The sequence below is a fragment of the Pteropus medius genome, unplaced genomic scaffold, assembly GCF_902729225.1.
Source record: "Pteropus medius unplaced genomic scaffold, Ma_sr-lr_union100, whole genome shotgun sequence".
NCBI lineage: Eukaryota > Metazoa > Chordata > Mammalia > Chiroptera > Pteropodidae > Pteropus > Pteropus medius.
The window spans coordinates 15568352-15582548 of NW_024340692.1; the positions used below are offsets into that span (position 1 = coordinate 15568352).

At 39.5% G+C, this 14197-nt stretch overlaps 1 protein-coding gene across 1 annotated transcript in view; it reads right to left on the reverse strand.

The window, feature by feature from the left end:
- The window catches only part of DOCK8 (dedicator of cytokinesis 8), a 201280-nt gene that overhangs the window by 76233 nt on the left and 110850 nt on the right, over positions 1-14197 (reverse strand). Inside the window, exons 15-21 of the mRNA XM_039888606.1 lie at positions 10193-10310; positions 8690-8760; positions 7474-7612; positions 6723-6824; positions 3690-3785; positions 2777-3011; positions 951-1115 (exon numbers count right to left, since the gene is read on the reverse strand). Of these exons, the coding sequence (XP_039744540.1) occupies positions 951-1115; positions 2777-3011; positions 3690-3785; positions 6723-6824; positions 7474-7612; positions 8690-8760; positions 10193-10310 (926 nt within the window). The remainder of the gene's footprint in view (positions 1-950; positions 1116-2776; positions 3012-3689; positions 3786-6722; positions 6825-7473; positions 7613-8689; positions 8761-10192; positions 10311-14197) is intronic.

Below are 14197 nucleotides of genomic sequence, written 5' to 3' on the forward strand. Positions count from 1 at the left end.
AGGCCAGGGAGGCAATGTTTTGGGGATAGGTAGATAGGGGGTAAGGCAGTAGGGAGTGGTGAGGAAAGTGGTACTCCGGAAACATGTGCCTCTGCCAGAGTTTCTCAAGACAAGCTGGAAATATAGACTTTTTAATTTATTAATAATTAAATGCTGACTATTTTATAAGTGATACAGTAAGGTTTTCTGAGATTTCAGAGTCCAAGGAATCATCTTACAAGGATAAGTATATACTACATTATTGAGGTTTTTCACTTTTAAGTATTTACATGTCTTCCAAAGTGATTATGTGTCTATGATATATTACCAATATTTTTTAAAAAATCAAAATTGCAGGTTTACTTGAAATGAGGTCGCATGGACTAAAAAAAATGTCAAGTTCCTCCGTTAGAGCCTGGAACTTTGTGAACTTGTTGATGCTACCTTTTTTTTATCATGCTGACCAGAAGTTCTGTTTGATTATTATCTATGTAAATAATTAAGACCAGAGAAATGAATTATTATTATTCAAAAGTTTAGTTCGAGGGAAATTAGAAAAGGGATTTTCATAATGAAAAATTTAGGAATTATTGCTTATCGCTTCTATAGAATACATATTATTTTCTTTATCATAATTATCCTAGAATTCCAGGCATCTGTTGTCATTTCTCCATATTTTCCAAAAAGAGATCCTAATTGAATCAGAAATTACAAATTGAGTAAAGACTAATGAGTATTATTAAACAGGGAGAAAAAGCAACTGCTTAGAGTATGAAAAGAAGGAGGCAGGAAGAAAGCAAGAGAGAAAAATCCAGAAATAAACTTTTAATTTTAATATTCATGTCAGTTTTGTGTCATTCTGAAAATAAAATTTAACTTTCGGGCCTTTTATTTTATTTTGAATTATGTGGCCAGGGGGTGGGGTTGAGAACGCCCTGTCCATCAGACACCCATGCTCGAGGCAACGGTACCTGACTTAGGGAAGTCTCTTTGCAGTTCTGGCAGGCGGAAGACGTAGTGCACGTAGGAGGCCAGCAAGCAGTTCCTCCCGTGCTGGTCCTTGCCCAGGTCCTTGCTATTGTGTAGACTGTTGGCGATGGCCACCACAGACTCGAAGGCAAACTGGGAGAAGTTGGCTGAGGATCCAAGATAAAAATGGACAGCTTCACAGTCGGTTCTTAATGGACCTGAGGTAGAACATTCTCTAGGGCAGTGACAGGAGACCTGACCACCAACTAAACGAACTAGGCTGGTTAAGACGATGGCCTAGGGCAGAGTGAGTGTTTTAGGAAGCTCCAGCATGCCGGCTCTGCTTCCTGGCAATGACTTCACATTTCCTCCCTCATCTTCCTTCTCTTACTGGAACTGTGGTTTTTCACAACAAAGACATGAGACATCCTCTCCTCTCTAAATCATGATGTGAATTGGCGCTACTCAGTGAAGTCTGCCCTGACATTGTCACCATCACATGGGAGCGTGGTAGAAAAGCAGAATCTCAGGCCTCTCCCCAGATCCACTGAGTAAGAATCTGCATTTTAACAAGATGCCCAGGTGATTCTCATACGCACTATGATTTGAGATGCTCTGTTGCACAACACAGATTCTTGGTGTAAAGATTAATCTAAAAATGTATGTGTATTAATGTCATTCCCTACAGTGCACCTTTACAAAGGGTTAGATTTACCACATGTGTACTCTTGTTCTGGAGCTTCAGCCCTCCACAGTTTGGCTCCACCCTATTTAGCCACCACTGGACCCTTGTCTTCTCAAATTCAACTTCCCTTAAAATGAGGCACGGATCGTATTGTCCTTATCACATGTCTTCTCATCTCTGCAATTTCGCTCATGCTGCTGTCCTCGCCTAGAATGCCCTCCTCGCTGCTGCTCGTGAAAACACACTCACACTCCCATGGTTGGCACAATCCCATCTCTTCCACAAAGCCTCTGACACCACTCAGTACAGGGCTTAAGTGACACCAAATCACAAGGTTCTTTGGCTTTTCTGGTGGTAATATAAACCCAGCTGAAAACAGTGTCAGACAAAAATGCCCCACAGCAGCCAGTATGCCCCTGCAGGAATCAGGAAAACCAAGGGACCCATGTCTTACATGACATTGTTTCCAACTGAAGTTTTACACGTTGTATTTAGTATTAATTTGTTAAAAAGCAAGCATTTAAATATACTGTAAGACAGAAAATAGATGACTGGTTGCCAGAGGCTGAGAGAAGGGGCGAGTGGGGAGTAACTACTAAGAAGTATGGGGTTTCATTTGGGGCTAATGAGAATGTTCTGGAATTGGATCATAGTGATAGTTGCACAACCTTGTCAATACATTAAAAAACAATGAATTGTACATTTCAGTAAATTTCATGATATATGCATTATATTTCAATGTAAAAAAGTGATCATGTTGCATTTCAACTTAGAGAATTCCTTTCCTTTTATTTAAGATGAGTTGTCTTATTCTTTAAAACATATTTCCTTGTTGGTCGAGGAAACAAAAATATCTTATAAGTAAAAGAAATCTATCAATTATCAGGAATAAAATCGAAAGACTGCCTCTAATTATTTGATACATTTATTTTTAAAACTATAATTTTATGCATCCTAATTTAATTTTTAACATCCAGGGAGTCCGAGAAAAATAGCACTGGGGTTGGCCTCCTTTGGACTCATATCGTCAATAGAAAGGAAGATTACATTGACCCTGCTCCTGAGATTTCTAGAAAATCATGTTTCCTAACACGAGGCCCTGCCCGCCTCCTCCTGGCCCCTCCCAGCCCCACAGGCCCCTACCTGTCTGGCCGGCGATGACCATGGGCTGCACCGACAGTTGGAAGAGCTTGTCAAGCACCAGGTGCAGGAAGAGCACGAGAGGCTCCAAGCGGGAAGAGTTGAGGCAGATGATGCTGAGCTTCAGCTCATGTTCTAGCGCAGTCTCACTGATCTTCTGATCCAGCACTCGGATGGGGAAGGTCACCTGGCTCTCCAGGGAGTGGCAGAGGGTGAAGAACTTCTCCAGGTGGTTGTCCTGGGAAGGCAGACAGAAAACAGGCCTCATGGGTCTTATCTCATCAATGTTCACTGGGGGATTCACAAACACAATCAAATAGCTTCTTATGGACAGAACCTCTTATTCAATGTTTCAGACCAAAGTTCTAAGACATGGATGGATATTTCACACCAACATTATGAATTGCTTTGTAGAGTGGTATGCACAAAATAGAATCTCCCAAGAATTTTTAACTGGAGAAGAAAATAATCTGTACTCTGACATATTCTGTAAGCAGAGGCAAGCATACCGGGGGAGCATACATATCCAAAAAAGGGTTCTACGCAGATGCAAAACTCAAACAGTGGAAAGAAAAAGTGGATAAAAAAGCCTGGCTAAATGGTAGAACTACAGAGGGAAATGAGATCGAGACTTCAGATGAAGTTTCCCCACACAATTCCTCAGCCCACAACGCAGGTACTAGGTTCCTTCATTTAGGTGTTAAACCTTTTTGTAAGGTCTTTCCATTTAAATAACAAATAAAACCTGAATATGCTTATAAGTCCCCATAAAGAATTAAAGTTCATTTTTGTTTACCCATGCACAAAGAGTTTATTGATCTTTTATTGAATTGTCCTTAGAGGGTTTTCTGCTGTACCCCCATCTTCGTTATCAGCCTTCTGGCTCTGATGTGAAGTAGACCTTGATGTTCCTTACCTGGGTGTGAACAGAAGAAACGGCTTGCACCTCAATATTAAATACTCCCTTGTGTCCTTCAGCCCACTTAATGGGAGGATTCTGTAAAGGGACTTTCTGTGTTAAACAAAAAAAGAAGATGAGCAATTCAATCCCCTTCTCTGATTACTAATGAACAGAGTGAAGCAACTTGACTGTAACTGTGAGAGTTATACAGAATAAAACTCCCCAGAAAACTAATATAACTGGCCTTGGAGTTAGGAGCCCTGGGTTCGAGTTCAGTTCTACACTGAACCAGTCATTTTTACTTTGACAAGTCAGTTAAACTTTCTGGGCCTTCACTTTCTCATGCTAAAAGGAGGGGTTTGAACTGAGTAATCTGTCTTTGGGCTCCCATCCAGCATTGATAATCCTTATCTAGGAAATGAAAGAAAGTACCATGTCAGTGATTTCCCTATTCAGCAGGAATGTCAGGACAAATTGTAAAGTACCTTTATACAACATAATATTTTAATGCTTTTGAGTGCCTTTAATTATTCTCTTTTAACAAAATATTTCCAAGTAGCAGTCCTGCTAGGCTCCTGGTTTAATTTTTAAAGATGATTCCTATTTTATACCTTTTCCATATCAATAGTTCTGTCGTCCTTAGAGACCATTTCTTGCCTTAAATTCTCACGGAATTCTCTCCCTCTAGAGACATCAGACAGCATTAGGCGAGGAAAGCCTAGCCTGACACAGCCATGTGAGTACAGGTTTTACATCTCTTACATTTTAATGGATGGAAACATGCTGTATTTTTCAAGGGTAGGGTGTGTGTATGGGGTTGGGACCTTCGGAACTATCTAAGACAGAGTCACAAACTGGGGTCCAAAGCTGGATCCGGCCCCAAGCACTGGAAACTTTTTGAATTATTGTCAACATTCAAAAGTCAGAAAATTTCATAGGAAAGCCTGTTTTTCTAATTCTTTTGTGAGCTGGAAGATATGAAGAAACTGGGCTTGCATCCCAGAATGGCACTGATCTGTGGAGCGGAGGAGCAGCTGTGACCTTCGATGGGCAATCTCCAGCGTGAACAAATTCCACCAGGACCTGGCACTCATTATTAACAAGTACAGCTCCTGGGGGACAGTGGAATTTGCCATCTATGATCTAAAGTAACACTGTCCACTAAAAACATAATGTCAGCCATACTTAATGTCACTTGAAAGTTTCTAGTAGCCACATTTCAAAAATTAAAAAGGAGTATATGATAATAATTTTAACACTATTTCATTTAATACAACATAATTTAAAAATTATTGCTTTAATATGTAATCAATATAAAAATTATGAATGAGATATTTTACATTCTTTCTTCTCTATTAAACATTGAAATCCGGTTTGTATTTTATAGTTACGGCACAGCTCAGTTGGGACTAGCTACATTTTAATAGCCACATGTGGTTGGTGGCAACTGTATTAGTACAGGTCTAAAGGAGCACCTGAGGGTCTATCTATAAATAGAGCTTAGGGCAAGTAGAAAAAGGAACGAATATTTACTTAAGCACAGAGTTTGTTGCTGGATGTGCATTATCTCGTTTAATGTCCACAGCAACCTTACAGGCAGGTATGGGCTAGGTTTCATCTTTGAGATGAGGTGAGGATAAGCAGTTCACTCATATTCATACAGGGAGTGGCAGAGTCTGGATTTTGGATCAACATTTCTTTGTCTCCAAAACCCAGGTTTGTTCTATAGCAGTAAGAAGATAATTGAGGGTTCTAAGAAATTAGAATGAGCAGCTCAGTGATGAAAAGGTGGTTTTGAAGGCATCAGAAGGGACTGTGTGTCCAAATCACAAAGCGTAATTAGTGAATGTCTGTGAACATTTGCTAATGTTGTTCTCAGGTGGTTCTGGGGAGAGCAGTTTTGGTCTAAAGCCAGGCATAAGCAGTTTTGGTCTAAAGCCCTGTGGCCCAGGGCAAAAAAGGCTTCTCTCTACAGAGGAAAAAAAGGAAATAAAAGAAAAATGAAATAGCCTGAGGATAAGGGATAGGTAGTTAGAGTAGGGAAGGAAGTTGACTGTAAAGCTTGGAACTAAATTAAAATTTCTGGGAAATTCTTCAACTTACAAGTTGCAAGGAAAATAAAAAGAGATGGAAGGAAATCTGTAGATTAAAAGAGTTTTAAAAGACACGTCAACCAATAGCAATGCATAAACTTTATTTGGATCTTGATTTGAACAAGCAACTCTAAATAAAAATATGACATTTATGAGATAATTGGAAATTTGATCACTGACTGGATATTTGAAGATACTAAAGAATTATTAATTTTAAAATATAACAATGGCATTGTGACGGTTTTGAAAAAGAGCCTTTATCTTTTAAGGTACAAACTAAAATATTTATAAATAAATGATATGATATCTGGAACTTGCTTCAAAATAATGCTCATAGATGTAATCCTACGTCAACCAGACCGAGGAGATGAGAGCTGGTGCTGGGTCAGTCAGAATGGAGGGCCCATGGGCTCCCTTTTAATGGGTGTATTGCAGCAAGAGGATGGGCAAGAGGCAGTGCAGGAAACAACAGGAGGAAAGATTATTGGCACTGGAGTATTTAGAAAAATGCAAACCCAACCATCCACCTGTGGACTGTGACAATTGACCCAGAGGAAAAACTTATTGAATCTGACCTGGGAACCTTATACAAGGATCCATGCTGGCAGCAGTTGTTATCACAAATAGGCTCTGTTTGCCTCCCCTTTCATACTACATTATTCTATGAATCCCTTTGTTGTAGATGACACAAGGTAATGCTGCCTCAGGCACAGATTGCACCTACTAAACATTCTGAATTGGTGATGTCTAAATGAACGAGGTTTCATGGCCAGTTATTTTTCCCAATTGCCCATAACCATGTGCTCTCAGAAAACATCATGTGCTGATGGATGACTGGTCTCAAAAATACACTGAGCATCCTCGATCATGTTTAAAGGACTGGGAAGTGAATCTGGGAAGGTGGTCTGAGACCACGGCTGGCCAAAGAACAGTTGATGGCCAGCTTGCTGCTTACCTCTGCAGAATGCATAGAGTAGTTGGGTGGCAGCTTTTCCAAGGCAACTGGGAGACAATAAGATCCAGTTTGAAGACGTTCATTTAAGAGAATTGGCAGCCACTGAAACAGATGATGTAAAGAATAAAATGGTATTTATTATAGCATATAATTCTGGCAATTTATCTAGCTCACGATAATCAAATGCAACTAAACAATGATTAGATATTGACCAGGCCTCCTTTTGGCAATAATTTCTGTCAACTTCTTTGCATTTTAAATTCTGTTAGAGCTCCTGAGATGGTAATATCAATGATTTACTGCTTTCAGAGCCAAAATAGTAGCATTTTTCTTTCAAGCCAATGTTTGTGAGTGTCTGAACAACATCCATGTTTAACTTTTATATTTTTAAAAGAAATATAAAGTTTTATATATTTTTAAAAAATATTTTAATATGTTATTTATATTTTTAAGAAGTTTTATATGTGAAGCATATATATAAAATTTGGAAATAATCAATATTGCAATGCTTTTTTAAAAAAAATAATAAATGAGTGTTCTTTCAATATTTATCACCCACTAGCTTTCCATTCCTGAACTCTGTCATTTGCTCAGTCAAGTCATCTCTGTTCTTTGCTATAATCTAGTTTGGCACATTCTGTTACTTCTGACAGGATAAAAGCAAGTGAATAGAATTTAGTTGTTTATCTCTGCAGGGACCTTGGATGCACCAAGAACAGCAGTGTGAATTAGCAAGTTGAAAATGACTTACTGAATATCCCAGGAGACTTTCTACAGAGGCTCCTTGCTTCTGCTGACAGCTGATATGATAGAAGGTGAACAGGAGGTGGTGATTTACTGTGAGCTTAGCAGGGAGCTTAATTTTCACTTCTTCATAGAAGTCAGGAGACCTGTTTCAAAAGACATTGTACACAAATAACTTTTAGCAAGAATGATGACTTCTCTGACTATAAACTGTAACACAATGGATCTTTGCTCCTGAGAATTTGCCTGTTTCGTGTTTTGCTTTTTATTTTACATCATTCTGCTCCTAAGCTGAGAGTCCTTGATGCCAAGTTGTGTCACTAGACATACTTCACTTACATAAGAGCATTCACAAGCTAAAGGCTTTGTTGGAGGTGGGATTGGGGGGAATTTCCACACTCAATAGAAAAATCCAGCAACTTAATTTGAAAAAAGGATGAGGTTCAGAGTCCTGCTGTGGCCTCCTTTTCTATTTCTAGCCAAAGAACAGAGCTAGGCATATCAAAAGATTTTGAAGAAACAAATAAATGATGCAGGAAGGGAAAAGAACCCGATTTTATTGAATTATGAAATCCCAGATACTTTACCAAGGGTTTCATGTACATTACTCATTTACTCCTCAATCTAACCCAGGAACATGGGTTCAGAGGAAGACTTACATGGGTCAAGGTTATCAGGCCAGCAACAAACCCAAGTCTGTTTGACCCTGTACAGATTTTTCTACCCTACCTGTGAAATGTGAATAATAGTTTAGACATTATTTTGTAACTCAATTTACCCACATAATAATGAGTGTTCCATTTCCCTTTGGTCAACCTAAATTTTCTTAAAGTAGGTAGTGGTGCAGGTGTGGAGTGGTATGTAGGAGACAAGGAGACAGAAATAGGAGAGCTGGATTTTGTTTCTGGCCTCCACCAGCATCTCAGAACAAGTAGGAAATGTATTTATTTAACACCATAAAATCTCTTTGTATCATTCTAGAATAGAAGGCTCCAAAGAAGTCAAAGCAATATCAGATTCTTAAAGATATTTTCTTCTCTCAGTCTAATTAATGGCAAAAATTGTGTATCTCCAATATAGAATCATGAACTAGCATGAATTTCCTCTGTCCCTTAGTCCCTGAGTTATAAAAACTGTTGGGAGGAATCACCTAAGGGAGTCAGAAAAACCAATATATAATGAGATGATCTTGGCATATGTTAAGAACTCTGAAATATACTTACTTATTATGGTATGTAATGGCTGTGTATACTTCCTGAAGAAATTCAGGCCCATTGGATTTTCCAAAGATGACCTGTTCACCAACATAGAAAGGACCAAATTAACAGTGATATTTGGATATAGCAAATCAACTATCATCAGAATAGGAGGTTCTGGTCTCATATAGCTGTATTTTATAAATTACAAGTGCTGAGTCCTACAACTGGCTCAACTATACACCAATGAAGAAGTACTGGCTACGAAGGGTAAACTGAGATTCCCAAGGAACTGTAAGTGACGAAGGGTCACAGGTTTGTGAGACTGGAAAACCAGTGCTCTCTCCATTCTGTCTCATCACCTATAGGCCTATATTATAGGGAAAGTCACACCATTTTGCCCTCGGTGAGAGGTCCCAGTCTTGGCTCTTCACCTTCCATGGGCCTTGGGTCACTTGAGTGATCAGGACCTTCACTCGTTTATTCACATGTGTGTGCTATTTAGGAGAAGATACCTCCTCAGGTCTCGTTCAGCCCTAAGGGTACATGATTTGACAAGTGGACACCTTGGACCCCTTCTACTAGATGCAGTAACCCCCATGCTGGGTCCCAGGGCTTGGTGAGTGGAGAACAGGCTGGAGTTTGGCCTCCACTCATCCCTGACTGGGAACCTTAGCATTATTCAGGATATGCACAGCTGTACTTGGCAACTGGTGGACTTTCCAGGGGCCAGAGCAGAGAAAACCAGGGACATCCTCCTCTAGAATTTCTTTCCCACCACCATTGAAAGAGAATACCTTGCATTGGGAAGGTAGGTGAGACATCAGGAGGATTTTTTTTTTTTTAAGTAGATATTTGAAGAGTGGAAGCACTGGAAAAAAGTATTTCAATAGAAATATATGGTAATTGTATTCCATGACTTCCAGAAAATAGTGATAGCTAACCACTCATCTCATTCAGTGGCAGATGGTTAAAAAACTACAAATTCTGGCATTCCTTAGAGAACCCTGCATTATATATTTATTGTTTGACTCATAGTTTGCCTCAAGATGGAGATCCATTCCTAAAAGGTTTTGAGATGGTGTGTGTTTATTATCACCAGGCAGTACTTTATATTTATCTCTAGATGTGGACTGGGACTTGGGTAGATGTGTACTGCAGTGCACATCCAGAAGCACAGCAAGCATGGCTGACACACTGGGCTCGTTTCTCTATTTCTATGCTGATAGGTGGTATGTAGAGACCTTATGATCTTTTGCAGTCCTCTAATACGATCTGCATCTCCAAATTTCACAGCCCCTTAAGGAAGAAGTCAGGAAAGAGACTTTCAATATCGACTGACCTCATTTCCCTCACCAGTATACTGGGACCGATACTGGACTCGCCACAAAGGCCTCTGCACATGCTGAGTAGTGTTATCCTGAACAGACACACTCTGTACCCTGACAAGCCCTGAATTTTGTCCGTGTGAATTGACAAGGGGGGTTCAGCCCACCCTGGTTTGAGACAAATGTTTATCTCCCTCTTTACCGGCATAGCATTGCTAGCATCTTCTCCACACATAAACTGGATCTTTATTGTAATGTTCCGGGCAGATGCCAGTTTGTTAGCGAAGTTCAGCCTCTGTGGGTAGACATAAAGAAGGTTTCTGGAAAAGAGAAGATGAAGAAGCAGTGAATAAAGGCCAAGAGCTTATTTTAACCAAGTTCTTCAGCGAATGCTGAAGCCTGCACTTATGAGGTGATTTTTTCTGAAGGTTTTTCTTTCAAAAATGTATTATTTTTGGAAGAGTGAGCGAGATTCTAGCAATTCTTCCTCCTCAGCTGCAGTCATCTGATAATAACCAACATTGGTCTCTGTTTTGTTACACATAAGGATGTTTCTGCTGCAGCTGAGTCTTAATGTCTTAGAATGCGTAAATCTGCCTAGAGTTATTCATATGTCTAATACACAGAAGAGAAAAGCAAAAGGTTCAGATGATTTTAAACAAAATTCATGGCTATAGATGATGGCTTCATTTCACTTCCTTCTCTTTTTTCCTTTCTAATCTTTATGTGTTAGCTTCAATTTCTAAATGATATGCCATTCTGTATGGGTTTAGCTTTCTTTTCTTATCTAAGGTGACAGTTCAAATTAGCTATATAATGATAACACAACAATAACTATAAATACTATATCTAGCCATTCAACAACTACAGGATAGATTCTGGGCTAAGTATAATTTTGCATATTTCTTCTTCCTATTTTCATTATTACTGGTATATTCCACTAAAAGATAAGCTCTATGAGGGTAGAGATCTTTATCTGATGTTTTTAATTCACTCATGTATCTCCAGCAGTTTGAATAGTGCCTGGGACATAGGAGGTGCTAAATAAATCTTTGATGAATAAAAGGACGAATATGTCTATTTTTAATAAGTTATATTCCTGACTTAAGGAAATAATAATGATACTAACATTTATATAGTACTTATCCTGAGTCACCCAATGTTCCAAGTACTTTATATTTATTAATTTGTTTAATTCTCATAATTATCCTATAGGTAGGTGTTACTATCATGGCATCATTCCTATGTCAAACGAGGGGAAAAATGAGATACAAAGAAGTTAAATAACTTGTCTCAAATTATACAGTTAGCAAATAGCAGCTGGGAATTGAAATCAGGCAGTTTGACTTCAAAACCATGCTCTTAACCACTAAGCTATGGTCCCTCAGATAAGACTCCCTCCAAAATGATAAGAATAGCTTTTTCATACTGTTACTCATTACATCTTTCAGTGACAGGCTTGCTTTACTTTTTTTGGGTCTCATTAACAGTTGAGTGTCAACAGTGCACCTGAGGCTACTTCTATTAGTTAGTGTCACATTCTTTGGGAAAATGTCTTATCTTCCTCACTCTCGGTCTATTCTAACCCTAGGCAACATAGTCTCCCCAGTCAGACATCAAGATGACAAAACAACCTCTGTGTGAACTAGCTACCAGGAGAGCAGTGACCAAGGGGGAGGGCCAGGTGACCAGAATTTCCCTCAGTGAAGGTAGGTTCTCATAAATCTTTCCAAGAATTTGCATATTAATCAACACCAGGGTCTCTCAACCTTGCCACTACTGACATTTGGTACTGGACAACTCTTTGTTGTGGGGCTGTCCTGTGCATTGTAAGATGTTCAGAGGCATTCCCAGCCTTACCCACCAGATGTTAGTAGTATTTCCTCTGTACTCTGTTGTGACAATGAAAACTATCTCCAGACATTGCCACGTGTCCCAGGGAGGGGGCACTCACCCCATTTGAGAACCACTGATTTACACATGCGAATTTGCGCAGTACAGAGCTATACAATTATAGCTGGCAGATTTTCCATCTTTAATATATATGGTCAATACCACTCACTGGGTCCGTATTCAAATGTAAAGTATATTCCATTGGAAAAGGGTGGAGTCAATACTCAAGTATGAAGAAGAATATGGGAAATTTAAATCTGTTTAATCTATGAGGTCTAGGGTGCTGAGGGACTAGGCTGACAATAACTCCGCCCTTTTGTTGTGATAACCAAATTGATCTTGCCATCGTGTGTGTATGAGTGTGTGTGTGCAGGGAGGGTGGCGGGGAATGGTCTTTTTTGGACCATGTGTGCATAAAGCCACAGATTTACCCCATAGCTCTTCTTTGTTATGACAACATCCTCAGTGACAACACTCAACCTTGGACAAGACAAATGAATGGGCTGAGTGGACCTGCTCCTGATGGACCATACAGACTGCCTTAAGTAGATCATTCAGCACCAGATGTACAAATGAAGAAGGAGCCATGTTACAAAGCTAATGTACAAGGGAGAGCCGCTGAGAGTATCCACATGAGCTATCCAGTTCATACTCAGAATCCCTGTCCTAGTCTGAGAGGAAGTGAAAAGGTTTCTTGCTATTTTGAAACGAGAGCAATCCTCAGAGCTAAGTGAATACTAGATTAGAGAATTTAGGAATTAGGTCTTTTTTAAAAATCATATTCCAGTCCAGATTCATTTTCAGAGTGAGTTTGAAATTTTATTCTGTAATATCTTTCATGCAACTTATCATTATTAAAAGCAAAGATATTTATTTCACCAAGCGTCATAAAACCTTTAGTCTTACACCAGATATGGAGCTAAGGCTGATTTCATTAGTGGAAGCCTAGTGATCACTGAAAGCCACATCCCAAACCAGCATGGCTCAGTCTGTTCCACAAACCTTGGTGCTTTGCAAAATGTTAACAAGTGTGTGGGGAAGCGGAAGGGGTGGTGACCAAACGTTTCTGAGAAAGACCGGGGTAAACCAAGATAAGCAATTTAATGTGCCTGTGAATCTCCTAAGGATGAGAGACTCTGCTCTTTTTCCCAAATGTTTTGACCTCAGAACACATTTCACCGATTTATTCTTTTGTGATATATTGCACAAGTTTAACATTCTGAGGAATCACTTGGGAAAACACTGAAATAAGCTTTTCTGGCTACAGAAGAACATTCCATATCAAGGAAGGAAAAGTTAGAGCACAAGGATTCTCTAGTGAAATATCTTGCACAATAATGAATGCTCTCAGGTATTTAAAGAGAAAAAAACAATCCTTGGAACTACCAAGAACACACAGGAGCTGCTACTTTGTATGTGTTAGTTCAAAGGTCATGGAGGCAAATAAATAGCATTCCTATATCTTATTTAACCCCAGTTTCTCTATATTCGATGACTCACCGGAGGCAGAATGGGGGTGACACAGTACTTAGAATAGATTTTAATTGCTGTATCCTATGACCTCTCTAGGCCACGCTGCCTCTTGCACTTTAGTATCCTTACCCTGGCATAGCAGCAACTGGCACACGCATTTGCCCTAACTTGCTGGTCTTTGTGTCTAGCTTTTTTAGCTACTATCCTGTCCTCTTGTTGCTCTCTTTTAAGAGGGTCATAACTAGCAGTAAATGGTTAACTACATTGATCACTTCTTACATTTGGGTGAAAAAGTAGATAAATGCAAGGCAATGATTTCAGAAAAAAAATTAAATTTAGATGATAGGCAGAATATTCAAAGAGCTTCAAATATCAGTAAAGTATAAATGGCCTCCCCAGAAAAGCAATTGACAGGCCATGACACAATGATGGGATTAACATAGAATTCTGGAGTATGCCAGCTGGGAGGCACCTAGCCCGGGCCCTAACTTTTAAAGATGAGAAACAGGCCCTGAGAGGTAAAGTGACATTTAACTCTGAGTTAGCTACAGAGTGGGCACGGGATCCAGTTTGGTGCTGTTTTGACTCTACTAGGTGGCTGTCTCAGTGGCATGCTCCACGTATTATTTTGTCAAACTGAGGAAGCCCAAGTTTGATGCAGGTAAATATAGTTGAACCTCAGATGCCATCAGGAGTGGACAGCAATGTAGTAATGATGACAGAAGGCAGTTCAGAGCTGGGTGCAGGGATATATGTGGGGTTCAGATTCCTCTCTGCTTACCCTTGTTCCTCTGCTACCACTCCCATCAGGAGAGCTAATGTTTATTGAGCCGCAGTGTTG